The sequence below is a fragment of the Prunus mume genome, linkage group LG1 (genome assembly GCF_029339155.1).
Source record: "Prunus mume cultivar Tortuosa linkage group LG1, ASM2933915v1, whole genome shotgun sequence".
Classification (NCBI taxonomy): Eukaryota; Viridiplantae; Streptophyta; class Magnoliopsida; order Rosales; family Rosaceae; genus Prunus; species Prunus mume.
The window spans coordinates 27,827,543-27,849,273 of NC_142698.1; the positions used below are offsets into that span (position 1 = coordinate 27,827,543).

The following is a 21,731-nucleotide window of genomic DNA, read 5'->3' on the forward strand; positions in this document are numbered from 1 at the left end:
TTTTTTTCCTTTTGTCAAAGTTTGAAAGGGTGGACGAGAGAAATGTTATTGGAATTCGAACCTAAGACAAATCTTCAGACAAATGTTTTGACTACTGAACCATTGGGGAATGGACCCTTTAGCGAAAATAAAGTGGTTGTTAGCATTACACAAGTTTTTGGGGATTTGTAAAATGGAAGTTATTTGTCAAGGCCCAGATGCTATAGTTGGGTCACACACAAAAAAAAGTTAGGCCCAATCCTAGCTCAGTCTATAACCCTCTTTTTTATATAAGTTGGTCTCACCTTCAAAGTCATGCTAAAATGGTCTTGAAGATGTAACAAAATAATAAAATTTCCTATCACCTTCTAATGTATATAACCAAATAATAAAACAATTACATTAAGCCACCTCTGAATCTGATTGTATCCTAAGAGAGAGAGAGAGAGAGTAGAGAGAGAGAGAGTATATATATAATTTACAGCAGAGCTCATTAATTCACACCTATTTTATACCCAAGTTGTTTGAGTTTCACCATTCATTCCTCATCAACAGAAAAATCAGGTTCTTCTGGCTTCTGCAATGAGCTTACAACCCCAGAATCTGACCCAGAATGCTTATTGGCACCTCTCCTAGTGCTTGCGGCCAGCCTTGCGGCATAAGTAACCAAGCTGGACACAGGTGGAGGTTTTGCAGGCTCAGCGGCTGTGTAGTTTTCTTTAGCCTTGAGTTCAGCTGCTTCCCTTCGTTTCTTACAGCGGCGCCATGCTGCCTGTATGAAACATGCAGCCCATAATCTCCATTGGTGTGAATAGAACCGGAACTTGTGTCTAAGTTGCTTGCTGTGAAGTCTTCTGAATTGGGATGCTACAAATTTCAAGTCCTCGGCCACTAGAGCAAATGCTTCTACTTCAGAAATGGATTTGACAGTGCGCGTTGAAGATGGCAGGATGACACTTGGACGAGGGTCCAAGGCCCATGTCAGCAGTTCCTCCCCGCAGAAGTCACCCGGGCCAATATGGCATGAGTTGAAGAATCCAGTGCGGCCACCGTTCGTGGTGTACGAATCAAGGTGGCCTCGAATTATGAAGAGCATTTCATTGACAGGGTCTCCTTCACGCACTAGATATGTGCCTTCGGTACACAGGGCTGGTTTAAGCCTCTCACATATTGCATCTAGCATCCTTTCATCCATTTGATCAAACAAAGGAACCTGTTCATTTAGTGACAAAACAATGCACCAATTTAATAATAAGCATACCTTGCAGGCAAGTTTGGAACATCAGAATTAGTATCAAAGTTATCTAATTGCAGTCAGATTATTAAGTCATCCTCCTTATCCTTTACTAATATCCTCTGGACTGGTTACTGAACCAACCAAAAGAATTAACTATTGAAACTACCGTTTACAATACAATTGATGATAACTTACCCGACGAACAAGGTCAAGGCAAAGGTGACGCTTGATGTCTCTTCGAAGATCCATAGGTAGGCCTTTAAGAAGAGTTTCCTCATCAACTCCTCTAGTAGCCAACCATTTATATTGATCATACTTCCGCACAGAGATTCTCAATTCCGGTGGCAACTGCCTATGACGCATCCATTCTTCTGTATCAGTTCTCTTAATCCTCCACTCTTCTAGTCTGACAGTTGTTGACTGCAAGTATGTCTGCCATTGTAATGTGTGATCAGAATTTAGAATTATATACTTTGGAACAATTCCAACAGCACAATTGAGTTGTGTAGTAACAAACATGAGTTGGGTTTTCACTGCATAATTCTTCTGGATCTATGTTTTGGAAAGCAAAAATAATAATACAATAGTTGCAGGTAGAACTAGGATGATTGGTTGGCGTGCGAAACACAAAACAGGCCCCTACTTAGCTTGAAACTCATATACTATGGCTTGAGGCAGAGCCTAGCTAAATCACATTTCCATATGGGAAATTTGTTCTTCAGGCTATCTAGTTGCTCATATTATAGATGCATGTAAAAGCCAATTTAAAGCATTGAGATGCTACTGATGGAGGACTTACTTGCATATTTCCAATCAGCAATGCGAAGAGAACCAGCCCAAGAGTCGCAATAATTATGGCAAACATTATTTCTCCAACGTAAGTGCTTGTTGAAAGATTTTGTCCTAAGGAACTGCAGACAGTATTCAGGGAATGAGTATGGCAGAGGAATCTTCAATGGAAACGAGATAGATCAAAAGCTTTTTCTTTTCCTTCTCACAGAAAACATCAAATTAAATTACTTTTCATGCGCTAAACATTGTTAGCCCAAAAAGTAAAAAATACAGAAGAAAAAAAATGGAGAAGATTTCAAAAACGTTACAGAAGTAGTTCAAAATTCTACAAAGAAGAGAAGGAGGTAATCTTAAATTTTCATTCACAATGTGTAAATGCACATCATAAATGGATATTTGAAGAAACTAATTAGCTTACCTGAGATTCCGTAGACCCCACCAGAGGCAGTAAAAGTATCTGTTGAAGAACGATGAGGTTGTAACATCGTATGTTACAGCATCGCCATACATACCAAACTGATAAGAGCTTTTATCTGGATTACATAGATTTGTGACATTACTTGACTGGAACCAGGAATTCCTTTTAGGGTCTCGACTCCAGTGACAATCAAAGTAATCATATTCGCAAAACGTCTCCTCAAGATCACACACACTTCTCCAGCATGCTTCTTGCCGCTCAATTGAAAGAAGGTACCAGCAAGCTCCTAAAACCTTTTCACAAGAAAAAATAAAAACTGAGCAAGGGGTTTACATTTGGTCTTACACACTTGATTGTTAAAAGGATACAAAAGATGTAAAAATAAGCCAGCAAATGTATATCAGATAGTTAGAAGATGAACAGAACAGTTAATAGGAACTGAGGAATTTTGATTTTGGTCATTATATGTCATGACAAATCATTGCTTCTTAAGGTTATATTAACAAACTAAAACATTGATTGAAAAGACGGGTGCTCATACGAAGGAAATGAATCTTCAAAGGAAGTTTTGCAGGTTTCAACTAAATAAATCTTAGACCGACAAAAGACTAAAATTCGTAGATTAATAAGAGTCAAAGAAATTCATAAATGAATTTCTGACAGCTGAAAATAACTTGTCTTTTGTTAGGTTCAGTCCATGCATTAGCTTCTAGCCCATTCTTAATCCAGCAAAGATTCACAGTCAATTACCCAACTTGGATGGATAGTCAATTTGCTATTAGTTATTGCCATGCATTCACCAAGAAAAAAAAAAGTATACACAATATGCCACAAAGTGTTATTCATGATCAAGCTGTAGCTGCACAATTATCCATCTTATTCAACAAAGTTTCCAAAAGAAAAAGAAACAACAGTTTGCTTGTACTTACATGACTTGCCAACATGTATAGCATCAGATTGTATGCAGCCCCTGCCCATGCTGTCTCTGTCACAACACCAGTGGCCTTGACTATTTGTGATGAGAGTGGAAATATAAGAAAGAGCCTTGGTATGTACTGAAAGATTATGATGAACCGAAGGACGTTTTTTGTGTTTGTCATTGTTGAACCCCCAAGTCTGGGGATTACGATCCAAATCAACACCTGAAAGGAAGAGGAAATGTAAGAACTAAGATTTGGTGAATATTAGCTTTATCTCAATAGGCCCAGAGCAAGAGATTCAAGTAGCATACCTGAGGAAGGGGCAGGGCAGCAATGAGGTCTATCCAGAAATCCATGCGTAGGTACCTCAATGAGATCTTTGAAGGTTCTATTACAAGCTCTCCTCTCCCAAATACACGAGAGGAAGGTGCAATATAAGCTTTACGAAATCTAATAAAAATTTGAATTATGTAAAATATATCAGCCACTGATCGAACAATTGTAAGAATGACTTCAAGTGGTTTTCCAATATTAATGCACAATTCATCTCTGACCGCTGGCAAGTAAAAGAATAGAGGGTCCACAAACAAAGAAACTAAACAAGTTACTAAGAAAATCTTGTTCCATCGTCGAATAGTATGTCCTCGAGGATCTAATATCTTCTTCTGCACTCTCTCATAGTCCTCAGAAAAGACTCTGGACAGTACTTTAGCTTTTAAGGACTTTCCAGTCTTCCCAGGCACCTCCTTCTCACAAGACTCTGGTACTTGTGAACCATCAATCTTGTACTTAAACTTAACAACACCACCTCCATTGGTTGTAGGTAGCTTTGCTAATTCAACATCATCCGGGAATCTGAAATACCATATGTGAATGCAAAATTTAGATTCACCTCATCATATCAAGCTCTATGATTAGACAACAAACTCTTAACATAAAATACGGTTCGATATATTGAAATATAAACTATGACAGCAGAAATATTGTTTGAAATCAAAACAGAACTTAGAAAGGAGATATACCTTACAGATCTTGAATTATGATAACCCATGGCAATCTTCTAAAAGCAACCACTTTGTCTTCAGTTACAGAACTGGTCTGTAGTAAAACAACACCGAATAATCGAACTTATATTAGGCCATGAATCAACTGTATGTAAACATCAAGGCTCTTCAAAATATAACTGACAATGACCCGGGATGAGTTCAAAGCCACGAGAGCTGGGAAGATCTTGCAGCCATGGTTTCATTCACCAGGATTCATGTGAACATGTGAAATAAAGATGACAGCAACTTGGGGATGAAGCTGTAAAGTCTCTGCCCCTTCTAAGGCCAGTGCAAGTCAAACATGTGACCTGAACTGCATTCAGATTTTGAGCATGCAGCTTCAGGAAAAGGAAAAAAAAAAATTTATTTTATTACATAATTAAAATTAAATAAAGAAAGAAAGAAATTCCAAAAATCCCTATATATATTTTCTTTGAACGAATTGAATGTGTCAAAACTTTATGGCGCGTAGAATCTGAAAATCGTGACTCTTTCTCCCTTATCATGGATGGAACAATTGACCAAATGAAATTGGGTCTAGGCAAAGCATAAATAGAAGAATTGAACAAAAAGAATTAAAATAAACATTACAGTTGAAAACTGAATGCCATATCAATTTTAAAATGAAGATTGAATAAATAAATGTAACAGATTCAGCATTCTGGCTCATGGGTTTTGTTTAAGCACAAGCAAGAGATTCCAACAATGAAAAATAAAACAGCAGAGAGAGAAACTCACAAGCATTTCTCAGCCAAGCTTCACCAAACTCTGGACTCACTCTCTCTGGTTTCTCACTGATTTAAGCTCAAATCCCAAAGACTAAAACTGAAAAAGAAGAGTAAAAAAAATTTGTGGGCTAATGAAATAATAAGAAATGAGTTTTGATTGGAAAATCAGTTATATGGGTGAGAAAAGCAATGCTCTGTTTCAGTACTTGAAGAGACCCTGCATTGTTCTTGTCGTCTAAAACATGGTACGAATTTGGAATTTTGAGAAAATGACTGAAGTATTAACCGATTTAAGGAAATAAATACTTATTTTAATTTTGATTGGCATATTCCAAAATATAAAAAATATGGTTAGTATTTATGTACATATCTATCTATCAAATTGCCATTGATACCAAGAAAGACAGAGAGACAGAGCCACAAGAATCTGTCCAAAACTAGCAAAGAAGAGAGAGGTAGAGAAGGTTTACGAAAAAAGACGGGAAGATGTTATTTATTTGGAAGGGTCAGATGTTATTTATTTTACTTTATTTATTTAAAGTTCCAAGGAGGAGTTGACTACGCTATATATGCATGCCTTTGGAATCTTGACACGTGTTCTGTTTTTTTGTTTAATAGCGCGACGTAGGGATTGAGTAGAGTAAATTTTATCTCATTAGAAATGATAATCTAAACTACAGAAGAGGAAATGGGTTTTTGACATGCACTATCATGATGTTATGGGGACTCGAATCTAAGGTTATTTGTCTGCTAGTCAATGCCTTTTTTTGGAAGATTGAATCTCGTTGACCTCGTTAGACAATTTCATGTGTTATTAGATTATCAATTTGAATGAAATTATTTATTTACATAGAGGTATGTGATTCAAATATCAGTTAACAGTTGTTCCAATTAGCTTTAAAATTTAAAAATTGATATGAAAACATTAAAATTAAAAGTTTATAAAGCTTGCACGTTTACAACAACAAAGAAGAAATGTGTAGCAAGGGCGAAACTAGTGTACTATTTATCCAGAATCTTTGATTTTAAGCATGTTTGTATAACTAAGTAGTGACGGACCGAGAAGTTTGCCTATATGAAGGCGTAGTGGATTGTGAGCTTAATTACTAAAATCATTTTTTACTATTCTATACAAGACAAAATGGGGACTGAGACTGTTAAACAATTATTATGTTCGGCCGAATTGGTTATATATAAATTTGACAATTTTTTGAGAGAATTATGGAATTACATTTATAATTCAGCAAAAAAAGTCACTAGCCACGAAAGGTCATTACAATAACGAAACGATCTAACATCAAAATTATGACTTTACAAAATTACAATATAAATTTGACAATTAAAACTTATCAAAATTAAGGAAGTGTGAGCATATGTGGTTAGCATAGGTCCGCCAATGCAACCAAAAATCAGTTGGTTATTGGATTAGTGGTATTCTTCTTTGATCATATGATGCCTTAAATTCAAAGCATTCTTTCTCTTCCATAAATAAATAAACTCTCGATGACTAAAAATAGTTACTTAAAGACTTCACGGATGTCTCACCATAGTCTAAGGAAAGAGAATTTATGGTTCAAATTTAGTGTCTAAATAAATTCTAAGCTCATAATTATATCCAAGAATAACACCAAATTTGCCATCTTCTTCATTCACAGTTGCATGAGTCTATCTTCTTCTCCCCAAAGCCAAGACCCACACGCGACACGCGGAGCATTATGCACGGCACCGAAATGTTTAAGAGAACGACCAACGAAAGTTCAACAGCTTCAACTTGGACGAAATCAAACGAAGAAGACGACCTTCCACTTTGTGAGTAAAAAAAGGAAGAAAAACAAGGCTTGGAATTGAACGGCCGTCTCCTGTGTGTCGTATTTATATGTGCCAAACACCTACCAAACTTGACTTTTGGGGTCGTATATATGTATATTATATGCCTTTCTTTCTTTCTGCTTCCTTGCTGGAATTAACCGTACGGCAGCTCCAGTCGTGGATCTCTTCAAAATGTGGTCGTAGGGTTTTGTGTGTCAAGTTCAACAAAGGAAAACTAGATTGACTCTCACGGTGTCTCACTCTTGATAAGATTATGTTTGAGTGTTTCTAGGGCACAAGTACTTCACAAGCCTCTATCAAATTACATTAACAATATATCGTTATATAATTCAGCTCACCAAACAAATCTTAAATTAATGAAGAGTTGAATTAATGCTAGCTAGTAATTTTTAAATAAATCATGTGAGCTAATACGTCGAAAAGAAAAGAAAAAGAAAGAGTTACATGGAAAATTCAGTAGTATGTGGATAACAAATGTTTTAAGGTAAATTTTATATATTTAAGACATACCATATTACATATCAAGCAAATTCAAGTGTTTTTGAACTTGTAATTAAATATCTAAATTTAGAACGTTTGAATTTACAGCTCATCTGATCATTTAATGATTGAGTCATTCGTATCCTGTTAGTTTTATTCTCAAGTTTTTATTTCTCTCTCACATATGTACACTAGACACTAACAAAAATTCTCGTAAGTTTCATCATGGTTTTGTGTGATTAAGATATAATTAAGTTAATATATATACCTTCTTAGGCAATTACGTACCAAATAATCTATATTTTCATTCTTTGAACTACATATTCAACTAAGAATTCACATAATCAATCGTATTCAGATAAACAATATGACAAGAATATAACATTTTCCTTCCACATTGCATATCATTTGTATATATTTGACTTAAAAAAACAACCCCATCCATATCATGTCTCCATTTCCCAGGAAAGAAAACTTATCATATCCATGCAGGCCATACAACTTGATGTGATGTGAAAATAGATTATTATAAAAGCTGAAAAAAAAAAGGTATTGGGTATTTAAATATGAAATTTAAAGAGCTCAGTCGTCTTCAAGTTTTTGAAGTTACCACAGCATGTACCGATCTATTTTATTTAAAACCTGGCCTGCCTACAACTTGACCACGTCTTGTTGTCCCTGGGGAACTATTATACATGCTGCCGGTGGGACATATTCATAAATTCAAACAACTCTATGGGCTAATTTAAAAAACAGAAAATATTTTTTTAATTATGGATGATCAGAATTACCTAATCAGAAAAATTAGGTTATCAATTCAAGTTCAAGACTAATCCGACAAGCCAGCCAGATCTCGACCCGTAGCACAGGCTGGCATGTAGTTAAGGCCTTGCGCCTTGCCACCCAACATGGAAATTAAGCATGCTTTTATTTTTAATTAAGTTGTATTTAATTAATTGTTACTTTAATTTCATGTTGTATTTCTATAGATTTTATAGATGAACACTGAAAGTACAGTGCGTACAAATTTGTCAAAACAGTTTGTCCTATAATGAAGCAAGCTATGTCATCTTTTAAGTTAATTATTTTGAGATAATTAATTCATGATTGGTTTGGTTTTTTGGGATGGATGAGAGTAAGATATTGTTTCATATATGTTTGGGAAGGGTGCTCGATAATAATGTATATAGCATTGAACATGCCAAATTTGCTAGTAAGAGGGGAAAATCACATGCAGCTATATGGAAGTGCTGTGAAAGTACCAAAAAATGGTATTAGTTAACCCCGCGTTGAGGCATTTTATAAGTGGTTTCACTACTAATAACCTCAAATACGATAGCGAGCATGCCATCTCAGTTGACTCCTGCTGGAAAGTCCATTGTAGTGGTATAGGGCGAATCAACCAATAGCCATAATCATTCATGATATGATGATGAGCCATGGATGCACTTAATTGAGAAAGTCCAACGAATCAACCAATAACCATAATCATTCATGATATGATGATGAGCGGGACTAATTAATTGTATACATGTATCTAATACAAAGTGTAGATACATTGGCCAACTAATAATATAATCCAATGGCCCTACATGCTTTCACATCACCTAATAAGAATTGTTCACGCCTTAGGCGCAAAAGAGACTACATGTGAGGAGATATGTTAAGAGTATTCCACATCGGATTATGAAAGGTTAGTTTAAGTGTTTTAAAAGATATTAGACTTCTGCACTCATGATCAAGTGAGAACCAATTGATTTTGAATTGAGCGGTCACATTCTAATTAGAAAATGTACCGAATTCGAATCTCAAATTAAAAGACCTGTGTAGTGTAGCGCAAAAATGAAGAACAGCCCTTGTGCTGTATTAATCAGTCATAACTGGTAACTACTCATTGGTTGTGGATCACGTCCTTGGTGTTGGAATTATTAATACAGATTGGCTAGCAACACAGACTGGAACTCAACAGCAACAATAATAGGAGGCACCAAAAGGATTGAGAGGATGATCTCCACTGCACGTTTGCATGACCCACTGGAAATTAGTACATATATAATTCAAACACGCACGGTTTAACATTTGTCTTCTGCTGGCACAAAAGCATTTCAACCCAATAATATATTTAAACGTTTTAAATGGTGGCATACAAACAAATTATTGGATTATGAGAGAAGCCATGTTCATGCATGATTAAATCTCTCACACAAGTTATATATTACAAGCACGAGGGCATAAGAGAATATGACCACATCCATTTACCTCACAATCGAACAATGCCTTCCAAAGTTGCTTCTTCCTCCTCTAGCTAGCACCCCCTTGCCAATTCTCAACCAATATCTTGGCATCAGATTGAAGGAGTACACCAGTTTCTCTTAGCTAGGTGTTGAGGATATGAGAATGAAACTTACAACAAAAGTAAAAGGATATGAGAAATTTGGAATCTATCAAAGGCCAACCGTCTTCACTACTAGATTTACTAGATTGAGTTTGATTGGTTTGACGACTGAGGGATGAACTGTAAACTCAAACAGTAGTCGGTCAATTTTCCGTTGAGCCTAAGGAACCTTGAATTAACCAATGCACGAATTGTGGGTCACATTGGCAAACCTATATTTTTGCCTAGAGTTTTCCCTTGAGTTCAAGGTTACTTCAAGGCATAAGGTGCAGAGTAACTTCAAGGTTACTAGATTGAGTTATTTCCTCTCTTATACCAACTTCAAGGTTACTTGAGGGTGCGGAGTAAGAAGAGAGGAGTTATCATTGATATGAACACACAAAAACTTCACCAGTAGATAATAACATTTCAGTACACAACAGTAATATGGGAGAAAGACAAAGGATGGCCAAAGAAGAGGATCCTATACGATGTCATTGTGCAGTTATAAAAGGAGGGGCCTAATCAAATCAGGAAGTGCTGCAATATGCGGTGATGTACCATGGACTGCCAATCAAAGTTGGAAAAACAACTAAATTTAAGACTAGATGAAGTAATATAAAAGAAAAATCTGGCCCCATACTAACAAAAAGCTCTCAGATAACTCAGGGTTAAATCTTTCTCCTATATAGTCAAAATTTGATTCATATGAGATAAAGTAATGATAATAACTAATCAACATTACTATCCTCTTCTTCCAAAGCAGAATCAAGTCCTTTCAAGCATGACTTCATGATCTGTGAAAACTTTGAGCAGGCATCCGTACAAATCTTCACTCCCTGCTGGCAAAACCTATGTTAGTGTCATAAGCCCCATCTATCTTTGTCAAACCATATAAGAAACATGCCACCAATAGATAGTGAAAGGACCTTCCTATGGAGTTTAACAAAGAGTTGTATGAAAAAATCCTTGGTCTACAAAACCAATTTTGACGAGTATATCCACCTAGTTGACTTCAAATTAAAAGGTTTTATCAACTAGAAGGATCATCTTTGCATCAAACCCGCATAAATGTGAATGCAAGAACAACCAACCAAACTAGAACTCAAAGATGACCTTGGATGCACACTTAATGCTACTTGTTTAGATAATCCCTTGCAAAAATAATGGTTAGGAAGTAGATAAAATTCTTTTAAAAAACAACAAATGATAGAACAAAGTATAAATCATGAGCGCATACCTCATTAATTTTTGGGGTAGACCATTCCCCAGTAATGGTTAGTTGAGTGACCTTGAAGCGAGAAGGCATACAAGTAAGTATTAAGCTTCCATCTTGGTGGCTTTCCTCCTCCAAAGTAGGATCAAGGACAAGGTTCTTTCCCAAACAAGACTAGGCACCACAAACAGAAAAACCATAAGTGAACAAAATAATAAAAAATGAAAAGAAACAACTTGATACGTTTACACAACAGACCAATTGGATATTTAAGGAAAAGTGCTGTATGAATTAATCCTAAGATTTCTTCTCCAAAACAAAAGCTTACAGTATATGGGGGAATAAAAATAAAGGGGAGACAACTTGGCAGTAATCTTGTTATTTAGTCAACTAGGCAAAAGAAAGTATGATGATCAACAATCATATGTGTTATCTATGGTGTAATGTCCTCAAGTTTTCAAAGTCTCAATTCTCTGCATATTTTGTACTGGGCTATTCACGCACAGGCATCATGTTTGCATGACACAATGACACACGAATTTGAAAAAGGGGTATAAAGGAAACCTTGAAATAAGGTAAGAATATAATAACCAAAATCTTTGTTTTATGCTTGACTACCAAGAGAGAGTTAAAAAGGGCACATCTAATCCAGATGTATACCACTGAAACTGAAGTAACAAGGTCATACATCATTGTCCCTGCATCTGCTAGGGCAAGGCTAGCACATGATATCACTACAGGAAGATCACCTGCAACCAAAATGGAAGGGCTTATCAACATGCACAAAAGCAATATTACTGCCTCACATTCAGTTCAATATATTAGGATTTATAATGCACAAATAAAGAAAAAAAATTAAAGGCACAAATGCACCAATAATACAACATTGAAATCATCCTCATATCTCCCTTCTATTCCAAAAATAACTTCTCCGTTTACTATAATTGGTTAGATCAAGTAGAGTTCTCTTTTTATATAATTACATCATCACACTCTTTCTAACACAAAGAAAGTTACGTAACTCATTGTGTCGATTACATGTCAGCTAGGGATGGTCCAACATTCAAATTTTCCCCCAAGAACAAATCTACGGTGCACAAAACTTGAGTCCAAGGAATACCAAAGATGTCTCAGTGGACATCATGAGTAATAGAAAAATGCAGCACCTTTGAATTTAAGTGTCTTGTTAGTGGCCAGATTCTTGTACACAGGAGAAAATCGAAGCGAAAAGTAGTTAACACAATCACTGAAAGCAGCACCACTTGAACAAAGACATACACTTTGACATAGCAGGTGAATAATGTATTTTTTTCAATTGGAATTCCCTACTCTGTCAAAAAAAAAAATATTAAAAACTTTTCTTCATTCTATTTCCGCCCCTCCACAAACAAAGACAATCAATTAATCAATAGCATAATTGCACAAATACTTCTACAACATCAAAATCATCCTTATATCTCCCTTCTACTCCCAAAAGGACTTCTCTATTACTACAATTGCTCATGATCAATTATACATCTTTTTCTATATAACTACATTATCATACTCATCTCAACACAAAGAAAGTTATGTGACTAATTAAGTGTCAATTACATATCAGCATGTGAGCTAAGTAACAGGTAATTGTCCAACAATTAAATTTTCCCCAAAGAACAAACCCTTACTGGGCCAAACATGGGTCCAAGAAATACCCCAAAAAGGTGCCTGTGTGAACACCGTGAGTCATGGACAAATGCAGTACCTTTGTATTAATGTGTCTTGTTAGTAGATAGATTCTTGTATGTTATAGAAATCTAAATGAAGAGCGGTACACATTCACTGGAAGCAGCAACATTTGAACACAAACATATACATTGACATAGAAGGAGTGTAGTCTTAATTGTTCTAATTTAAATTGTCTCTTCTGTATTTCTGGTCTTTCCTTTTCTTCATTCTATTTCCTTCTTGACCTAAACTAGCAATACCAGAAAGAACAGAAGTTTACATGTTAAAACTAATTGAATACTTACTGCCCCCAGATTCCAACACCAATGCAAAAACATCCACAGTAGTCTTGGGGAAAGTTTCCGATATCATTGCACCCTCCAAAGCTTTATGAAGCATTGAAGAAAACTCTTTGTGGTCCAACCCCTAAAAGAGGGGCGTTCAAATATTAGTTACAAGGATTTCAATAAGAAACGTGATTAAAAAGAAGGATAGGAGGTACATTAGCACAAGGTCATATACCTGTCCGCGAACTGGGGTAGCAAAAGTTGTATAGCTGACAGTGCAATTTAAACGTCCTATATCACTGTACATCATTGCCTTCTTACTCTCTCTTGGCCCAAATCTAAACCAACCAAGACAAATAAAATGTAAAGCACGTTGTGTTGTTGCATATATCTTTGCATCCAAAATTATAGGTATTACTTGAATATATAACAACAAAAAAGAGTGCAAACAGTGAAAAAGCAACTCTATCAATAATAACAAGAATGGCCGCCATGGTCATGGATTTATGATAGACATTCCCTTAGAAGAACTAGAAGTCAGAGAGAGTACGAATTTCAAAAAGATACACTCACACAGAAACAATGACCTTGGTGCTTCCAAAATCTGCATAAGCAGATCCGGCAGCAGCAGCTACAACACCAATCTGGAAAACTGTCGTTAACACAACCTTGAGTTTTTCTTTATGAAAGCCATAATGTAATCAAACAATGGCATTACAGCCAGTAAAAAATTATAAATCAAAGCAAGGATCTCTACAATCTCGTTGACATGTCTGCAAGCATCATTTTTTGAACATCAACCAGGTTAACCAGCTTAAAAGTTTAGGTTAGAATGTATAAGGCAGCATGAACAAGGTCCAAAACCTCATTTCTGTAAAGAGCTCATATCCTAGAATTCAATTTAAGTTTTGGACAACATATAGGCATGCATTGGAAATCGAAAGGCCATGCTACAAAAGAATGTTGTTCAACATCATTTTTAGCATATTGAAAGCACGATTTCTAACTCCAAACACACATTACTATTTCTCTTTCTCCCCTAATCCACATGATTCAAGTAGACTATACATAAGCTTGTAATAGGTTTACCCAAGAACATCAAAATCACATAACATAAACCATTAACTCATAAAAAAATGGCATGGCTTGGCTTTGTGGGTAGGCAACATACATCCATATATGTGCCTTAAATGAGTACAAGTACAATTTATTACAGAACAAAAACACGTTCATGAAAACTCAACAACACCAAGCAGTATATTGCAGGAGTCCAAACTAAAACGCATTCGACGCTTGTGTTTGTGACTGGTTCAGTAACGAGACCAAAAGCGAATGCAGCAAAGCACAGTTTTTTGCACCCAAAAGAATACTCAACAATGAAAACATTGAAAACCCACTTGACACATTAGAATATAAGACCAGAAACAACAGGAAAAATCTCACTTGAGCTGGTTAACCAATTGAGTAGTTGACATGCAAAAGCAACAGAAACCACATTCCGTACATCATCAAATTACAACCAACCCACAGCAAAAAAAAAACGAAAGAATTGAACCCCAAAAAGAAGAACAAGAGTAAAGGAAGGAAATTTATATTAGATTAAGAGGAAAAAAAAAAAGGCTTACAGGCAGGTCTGCATTGGTGCCATTCACGGTCATCGGGTCGGAGAACTTCGTCGTTTCCAAAGCTTAGTGATTTAGTCTTCTGGGTCGTCGGAGACGGAGAGTACGTGCTCGGAGTTGCTCCACCTTTCCCGGCCATTGGCGGCGACAATCAAAATTCCCATCTCTTTTGTCTGTGTGCTCTGCTCGCTGCTTCGAGATTTTCCAGGATCTTGTCCTTCTCGCTCTAGACGGTGCGTTTTAGGCCGGACTAAGAATCTTGCACTTTCGCGTATATGGCCCATTGTGTATTTTTATTGTGGGTTTTTAGTGAAGGCCCATTAGACTACGTGAATGCACCCAAGCTTGTTCTATGGACACCCACACACTCAATTTTTTACCATTTGCTTGTCTTTTTTTTATTTTATTTTTATTTATTTATTTATATAAAAACGATATTCTACTTTTATTTAATCTAAACTATGGGAGGGGAATTCGAACTCAGTGCAAAGTGAGAAGACATTCGCTCCAATCAACTTTAAGCCCATATCCACTGATTGTCTATTTTTTGTCTTTATAGTTTGATCCAAATTAATTTAAGCAAATACTCTCCTGACTGCATGGTTTTGCATGGCATGCAGGTTTTCTTTTATTTTTCATTATTTGTATAGGGCCATTCAATTCATTTTAAGGTGTTACAAAACATGTGTATAATAATTAAAGTTATACAAATTTATAAATAAACTCAATCCTAGACATGTATTTATAAAAAAAAAACCCAAGCACTATTTAAACATAGAAACACACCCAAAATCAACCCCAAAGTCAACTTTTTTGTCTTTATAGTTTGATCCAAATTAATTTAAGCAAATACTCTCCTGAATGCATGAGTTTTGCATGGCATGCAGGTTTTCTTTTATATGTTTCAAATAGTGCTTGGGTTTTTTTATAGGGCCATTCAACCCTCATTTTAAGGTGTTACAAAACATGTGTATAATAATCCCTAAAGTTATGGGTCAAAAATTAAGTAAATGTTTTCAAATAGCATGATATTGTAACAACGTATACAAATAAGACTACCACCTTAGCAAACCAAGAAAATATTGATACTTTATTGATATCAAGATTATCTGGTACTATTTCATAATGATAAATGGGCAATATCGACACCATCGACAACATATCAAGATGATCACAGCAAATGTCAAACTTCTAACAAAACTATAATTAATAGATTATTATCACATCAAAATTGATCCTCAATCTTTATGGTTGTCTAAAATTTTGTTTTCGGGAACCACTGCTGGAAATACCAACGAATTTCATCTTTGTGGGTTTTCAAACCTGGTTTCAGTTTTTGAATAAATTTCTTGTGTCCTCTTTTCTGATTAGAATTTTGTGATAATTTACAAACGCATGAATAGTTTATGTAGAAAATGTTTTTATTGTGCACATCGCATCATCCAAATTTAGTTTGTTTTCTTTATATATGATGTGACCTATAAATCAGTAGAATTGTAGTATTAAAAAACGATTTCACTATTGTCTCAAAACATTATAACATATCAAAGTGATGGGAGTGAATTAAGATACTTGGAGAAACTATGATTAGGAAGAAAAATAATTGAGTATTATGATTAAGAAGAAAAAAACATTGTTAAATCTTCAACTCTGCAGACTTTGATGATAATTACAAGGTATTCAAAATATAACTTTCACGGCAACTGATCATGGAGCTGTAAAAACTCCCCTTTCGTATTTTTAAATTTTCTTTTATTTTATTGAAACAATTGGATATGCCAAAATTGTAATACCTTCTAATCTGAAAATTGGTGATTAACAATAACAAACAATTTCACTATTGTCCAAGAACATTATAGCACATCAAACTAATGGGACTCAATCTTGATATTGGAGAAGACGATAATTGAGAAGAAAAATAATCAAATGTTAAAGTCTTTATCATGTACAAGTAGACAAAACTTTTATCCTATTCTTCTTCTAAGGTAGAATCAGGTCCTTTCAAGCACGCCCTCATGACCACTGCAAGTTTTGAGCAGGCATCCAAGCATATTTGCATTCCCTGCTCGTAAAAACTATGTTAGTATCACAAGCCTCATCCGAACCATATCAAAATCAGAGTTATTGTGGAATCCTACTTTTTTTTTTGGCATTCTAGTACGTAGACATTATAGTCAAAAGGTAGATAACCTTCTTTGATGAACAACATACAATATTTCAAGGAACAAATCGGCTGACTGTCATACCTCATTAATTTTTGGGGTTGACCATTCCCCAGTAATAGTTAGCTGAGTGACCTCGTAGCGAGAAGGCATACAAGTAAGCATTAGGCTTCCATCTTGATAGCTTTCCTCCTCCAAAATAGGATCAATGACAAGGTTCTTTCCGAGACCAGACTAGACACGACCACAAATGTGATAAGTGAATGAAAAAATTGAAAATGAAATGAAACAACTTTGACATGGAAGTCACTACGGCACACAAATTTGTTTGTAAATCTAAAGAAGACAAACCTATAGAACTTCCACAAATTTGTGCTAAATGATAGCTGATAGTAGAATGTACAACTAACTGCCCCTATGCTATAAACATTTAAATGGCAACTATCTTTCTTACAAGCAATGAGTTTAAAGAGAGAGTTTACCAGACTTTAAACTATGCAGTACCGAAAAGAAGCAAGATGTTCCAAGAAACCATGAAATAAATGTTAATATGGTTATGGTATTTAATTTACAACAATTAATAAGTTAAATATTTGATAAAATGGCAGATCTACATACATTCACATGGGTGTGTGCATGCACACACAATACTTATCAATTGGATATTTAAGGAGAAAGTGCAGTATGAATTAATCATCAGATTTCTTCTCTAAAATAAAAGCTTACAGTACTATGTGAGAATAAAAGACAAAATGGAGACAACTAATCAGTAAACTTGACATTTAGTCGACTACCCAAAAGAACGGAACAAATACAATATGATGATCAACAATCAGATTTTGTGTTATGTACAGCATCATCTGATCAAGTTTTCGAAGTCTCAATTCTCTGCCTATTCTGAACTGGGCCTTTCGAACACAAACATCACGTTTGCATGACAAGTTTTTATTTTATTTTATTTTAAAAAAAAGGTAAAGGAAAACTTGAAACAAGGTAAGAGATAGAATAACCAAAATTCTTGCTTTAAGCTTGATTATCAAGAGAGTTGAAAAGTCGAAGCATACCACAGAAACTGAGGTAACAAGGTCATACATCATTATCCCTGCATCTGCTAGGGCAAGGCTAGCACATGATATCACTACAGGAAGATCACCTGCAACAAAAATGAAAAAACTCATCAACATGCACAAAAGCATTATTATTGTCTTGCATTCACTTAAATATATCAGGAATTATATGGCACAAATAAAAATAATAATCGAAGGCACAAATGCACCAAATAAGACTATAACATTAAAATCAATCCTTATATCTCCCTTCTATTCCAAAAGTGATTTATCTGTTTACTATAATTGGTTATGATCAAGTTTACTGCTCGCAGTATCACACTCTTTTTCACACAAAGAAAGTTCTGTAACTCATTGTGTCCATTACATGTCAGCTAAGTAAGAGATAATTATCTCTCACCGAAACCAACATTAAAATTCTACCCTAAGAACAAATCCGTAGTGTGCCAACTTGAGTCCAAGGAAGTCACGGACAAACACAGCACCTTTGTATTTAAGTTTTTTGTTAGTGGCAAAATTCTTGTACAAGATTTGTTAACATGATCACTGGAAGCAGCAGCACTGAACAAAAGCATCCACATTCAAATAGCAGGAAAATAATCTATTTGTTCCAATTTAAATTCCCTTCTCTGCCATTTCTGGTCTTTCCTTTTCTTCATTCTATTTCCTTCTTGCAACAGCTGAAAAGAAAAGAAATTTGCATTTTAAAACTAATTGAAAACTTACTGCCCCCAGATTCCAACACCAATGCAAAAACATCCACTGTAGTCTTTGGAAAAGTTTCCAATATTATTGCACCCTCCAAAGCTTTATGAAGCATTGAAGAAAACTCTTTGTGGTCTGACCCCTAAAAAAGGGGAGTTCAAATATTAATTACAATGATTTCAATAAGAAAACTGGTACAGAAGATACATCAACACAAGGTCATATACCTGTCCACGAACTGGAGTAGCAAAAGTTGTATAGCTGACATTGCAATTTAAACGTCCTATATCACTGTACATCATTGCCTTCTTACTCTCTCTTGGCCCAAATCTAAACCAACCGAGAAAAATAAAATGTAAAACATGCTCCGTTGCATATATCTTTGGATCCAAAATTATATAGCTTACCTGAATCAATATATAACTAAAATAAAAATAATTAAAAATAGTGAAAAAGCAACTCTATCAATAATACCAATAATGTTTGACATGATCATGGATTTTCATGATAGACATTCAGTTAGAAGAACACTAGTGAGAGAGAGTACGAACATCTAAAAGATTTACTCACACAGAAACAATGACTTTGGTATTTCCAAACTCTGCATAAGCAGATCCTGCAGCAGCATTTACAGCACCAGTCTTGAAAACTGTCATTAACCCAAAACTTTTGAGTATATTTTATGAAAGTCATGATGTAACCATACAATGAAATTACAATAAAGAGAATTTATAAATGAAAACAAGGATCTGTACAAGCCCCTGGAATTTTCTATAAGCATTAATTTTTTAACATCTACCAGCTTAAACGTTTAGACAGACCATCTCTAGGTCAGAATGGATAAGGCAGAATCAAAAACTGACATTCTGTATATAGTTCTTAAGAGTAGAGAGATTATTGGAATTCAATTCAGGATTTGAACAACATATAGACATGCATAACATAAACCAAACCAAGCAGAATACACATAACATAAACCAAGACCTCACAAAAAATGGCATGTCATTGGGCGCAAGGAAGCATACATTCATAGATGTGCTTTAAATGAGTACAAGTAAATTTGATTATAGAACGAAATTGTTTTTTGAGCCCCATATATTCATTAACGGAAATGGATATTCCAACCATACCAACCAATATAACAGAGTAATGAAAGCCAAACAACATCAAGCGTTATATAGTAATTTGTAAGAAATTAAGCTTTATACGGTTGATGAAGTTTAAATCAAACTAAAACACATTCATGCATTCACTAAAGAGACCAAAAGCAATTGCATCAAAGCACAGTTCTTTGCACCCAACAATGAAAATATTGAAAGCCCACTTGCCACATTACAGTATAAGACGAGAAACAAGAGCAAAAATCTCACTTGAGCTGATTAACCAATTGAATTACTCGATTTTTGACATACATAAGCAATAGAAACCACATTCTGCAGAACATCAAATTAAAACCAACCCACAAAAAAAACACAAACACACACACACACACAATGAAAAAAAAGGGTAAAGATATGAAATTTGTATTAGATGAACAGAAGAAAAAACTTACAGGCAGGTCTGCATTGGTGGAATTCACGGCCATCGGATCGAACCCAATCGACGTCGTCGTTTCCGAAGATGCGTGATTTGGTTTTCTGGGTCGTCGGTGACGGAGAGTACGTGCTCGGAGCTGCTCCACCTTTTCCGGCCATGGCGGCGACTATCGAAAGTCCCTCTTCTTCTTCTCTGTGTGTGTGCTGGCTGGCTGCTGCTTCGAGCTTTTCCGTGTCCTTCCTTGTCCTTGCCCCTCCTATACGGTGCGTTTCGGATACTTGTGGTCTCGTGATAAATGGATCGGACCGAGAGAAGCTTTGCCACTTGTTTGTTTTATTTTGGGCTTTTATGGAAGGCCCATTGGACTATATAATCTAAAAGCTCGTCATCATTTTTTAAATAAAATTTTCAATTATATTCATAATTACACTTGTATATCAAATTTATAAAAAAAGAAAAAGCAATAAGTAACACTAAATATAAATAAATAAATTCACCCATATTTTTCTCCCACTAATTTTTTCCCTTATTTTTTTCTCCCACTAATAATTGCCTCCACATGATGCATGTGTAGAATTAGTAGTTTGCTTTTTAAGGATTCTATATGCACCCAAGCTTGTCATTGGGACACCAAGGAATTCTATATGCAAATCCTTTTATTAAAAAAAAAACTAATCTGAATTTTTTGTACAAGGCCATACATCAATCTTTAGCCGTTAGCAAACACGCAATGCTTCAGATGACAACCACCTTATCCATCTCAACTTAGATTTCATTGTATTCAATCACTTTAATATCCTACTTAATTAACGTGCAACCAACTTCATGAGAACTCTTCGTGAGTTTTAGTATTTGAACAAATTTCCTGTGACTTTTTTTGGGGTTAGAAGTTTATGATATCTTTCAAACTCATGAATACCTTGTGTAGGAAATATTTTATAATGGATATCTGGATATCTGTTTTCTTATGGAGGTTTGTGTACATTTGTTGTGACCTATATATAATATACATCAACAAAAACTTAGTATTAACAAATAATTCCACTATTGTCCAAATACTTTATGGCATATCAGAGCAACGTGGCTCAATCGAGATATTGGAGTAAACTATATTTTGGGAAAGCATTGATCTCAAATTGAAATTGGACCACCTCAGCAGGGCGATTGGAGGTCTATTGACCCACGCCTCAACGCACAACCCCTTTTTAACCTGCGAAGCTACCCAACCAGCACCGAACAAAATCAAAATCAAAAGGAAAAAAAATTCTTTCGCTGTTTTCCTGGATAAAAGAGGAATTATGTTTCAAGACCTAGATATTGGGATTGTTCTGTAAGGTCTACTGACTGATGAGTTATGGTTATTTTCATGAATTAATGGATATGGAAAGATATATATTTTTTATTTTGATATAGGAAAGAAAAGGGATTGTGATTACAGAATTTTGGAGAAACGAAAGCCTGGTGAGAGATAAGATTTTGGGGGCAGAGGCAGAAAGAAGAGCAGCTAAGGGGGAGCTGCTAAGGTGGACACGGTCCGGATTGGATCGGTTTCACTTCAAAATCACGGCTGAACCAATTACAATATGACGGTTTGGTTTGGTTCAGTTTGAATAAAAGTTATAAAGGAA

At 35.3% G+C, this 21,731-nt stretch overlaps 3 protein-coding genes across 6 annotated transcripts; all 3 read right to left on the minus strand.

Annotated features, from left to right (window-relative positions):
- Window positions 1-308: 308 nt before the first annotated feature.
- Window positions 309-5,593, minus strand: CNGC15 (cyclic nucleotide-gated channel 15). 2 transcript variants are annotated; one of them, XM_089044121.1, is made up of 8 exons: window positions 5,131-5,593; window positions 4,369-4,705; window positions 3,658-4,201; window positions 3,356-3,568; window positions 2,427-2,719; window positions 2,016-2,127; window positions 1,412-1,648; window positions 309-1,192 (listed from the first exon to the last, which is right to left on the minus strand). In XM_089044121.1, the coding sequence occupies exons 2-8, from the start codon at window positions 4,395-4,397 to the stop codon at window positions 518-520; spliced, it is 2,103 nt and encodes a 700-aa protein (XP_088900247.1). In that variant the 5' UTR covers window positions 4,398-4,705; window positions 5,131-5,593; the 3' UTR covers window positions 309-517. The 2 variants fall into 2 exon arrangements, with proteins under 2 accessions (XP_088900247.1, XP_008225934.2); XM_008227712.3 differs by having other exon boundaries at window positions 4,369-4,730.
- Window positions 5,594-10,384: 4,791 nt separating this feature from the next.
- On the minus strand, window positions 10,385-14,865 carry LOC103325539 (exosome complex component RRP41-like). Of its 2 annotated transcripts, none has more exons than XM_089045765.1 (7): window positions 14,637-14,865; window positions 13,585-13,663; window positions 13,247-13,349; window positions 13,030-13,150; window positions 11,681-11,769; window positions 11,045-11,194; window positions 10,385-10,646 (listed from the first exon to the last, which is right to left on the minus strand). In XM_089045765.1, the coding sequence occupies exons 1-7, from the start codon at window positions 14,770-14,772 to the stop codon at window positions 10,536-10,538; spliced, it is 789 nt and encodes a 262-aa protein (XP_088901891.1). In that variant the 5' UTR covers window positions 14,773-14,865; the 3' UTR covers window positions 10,385-10,535. The 2 variants fall into 2 exon arrangements, with proteins under 2 accessions (XP_088901891.1, XP_008225945.2); XM_008227723.3 differs by having other exon boundaries at window positions 10,385-10,643; window positions 14,637-14,861.
- A 1,583-nt stretch (window positions 14,866-16,448) lies between these two features.
- On the minus strand, window positions 16,449-20,371 carry LOC103325554 (exosome complex component RRP41-like). 2 transcript variants are annotated; one of them, XM_089045793.1, is made up of 7 exons: window positions 20,120-20,371; window positions 19,138-19,216; window positions 18,795-18,990; window positions 18,589-18,709; window positions 17,860-17,948; window positions 16,880-17,029; window positions 16,449-16,695 (listed from the first exon to the last, which is right to left on the minus strand). In XM_089045793.1, the coding sequence occupies exons 1-7, from the start codon at window positions 20,259-20,261 to the stop codon at window positions 16,603-16,605; spliced, it is 870 nt and encodes a 289-aa protein (XP_088901919.1). In that variant the 5' UTR covers window positions 20,262-20,371; the 3' UTR covers window positions 16,449-16,602. The 2 variants fall into 2 exon arrangements, with proteins under 2 accessions (XP_088901919.1, XP_008225966.1); XM_008227744.3 differs by having other exon boundaries at window positions 18,795-18,897; window positions 20,120-20,363.
- Window positions 20,372-21,731: the final 1,360 nt, after the last annotated feature.

Coding starts and splice junctions, on each gene's coding strand:
- CNGC15 (XM_089044121.1), bottom strand. CDS start 4,397: ATGGGTTATCATAATTCAAGATCTGTAAG. Junction 3,569..3,657: donor CTGCCCTGCCCCTTCCTCAG/GTATGCTACTTG, acceptor TCTTCCTTTCAG/GTGTTGATTTGGATCGTAAT. Junction 2,720..3,355: donor TATACATGTTGGCAAGTCAT/GTAAGTACAAGC, acceptor TCTTGTGAAAAG/GTTTTAGGAGCTTGCTGGTA.
- LOC103325539 (XM_089045765.1), bottom strand. CDS start 14,772: ATGGCCGGGAAAGGTGGAGCAACTCCGAGCACGTACTCTCCGTCTCCG. Junction 13,664..14,636: donor GCACCAATGCAGACCTGCCT/GTAAGCCTTTTT, acceptor TGTTAACGACAG/TTTTCCAGATTGGTGTTGTA. Junction 13,350..13,584: donor ACCAAGGTCATTGTTTCTGT/GTGAGTGTATCT, acceptor TGGTTGGTTTAG/ATTTGGGCCAAGAGAGAGTA.
- LOC103325554 (XM_089045793.1), bottom strand. CDS start 20,261: ATGGCCGGAAAAGGTGGAGCAGCTCCGAGCACGTACTCTCCGTCACCG. Junction 18,991..19,137: donor ACCAAAGTCATTGTTTCTGT/GTGAGTAAATCT, acceptor TTTTTATTTTAG/TTATATATTGATTCAGGTAA. Junction 17,949..18,588: donor GGTGTTGGAATCTGGGGGCA/GTAAGTTTTCAA, acceptor TTTTTGTTGCAG/GTGATCTTCCTGTAGTGATA.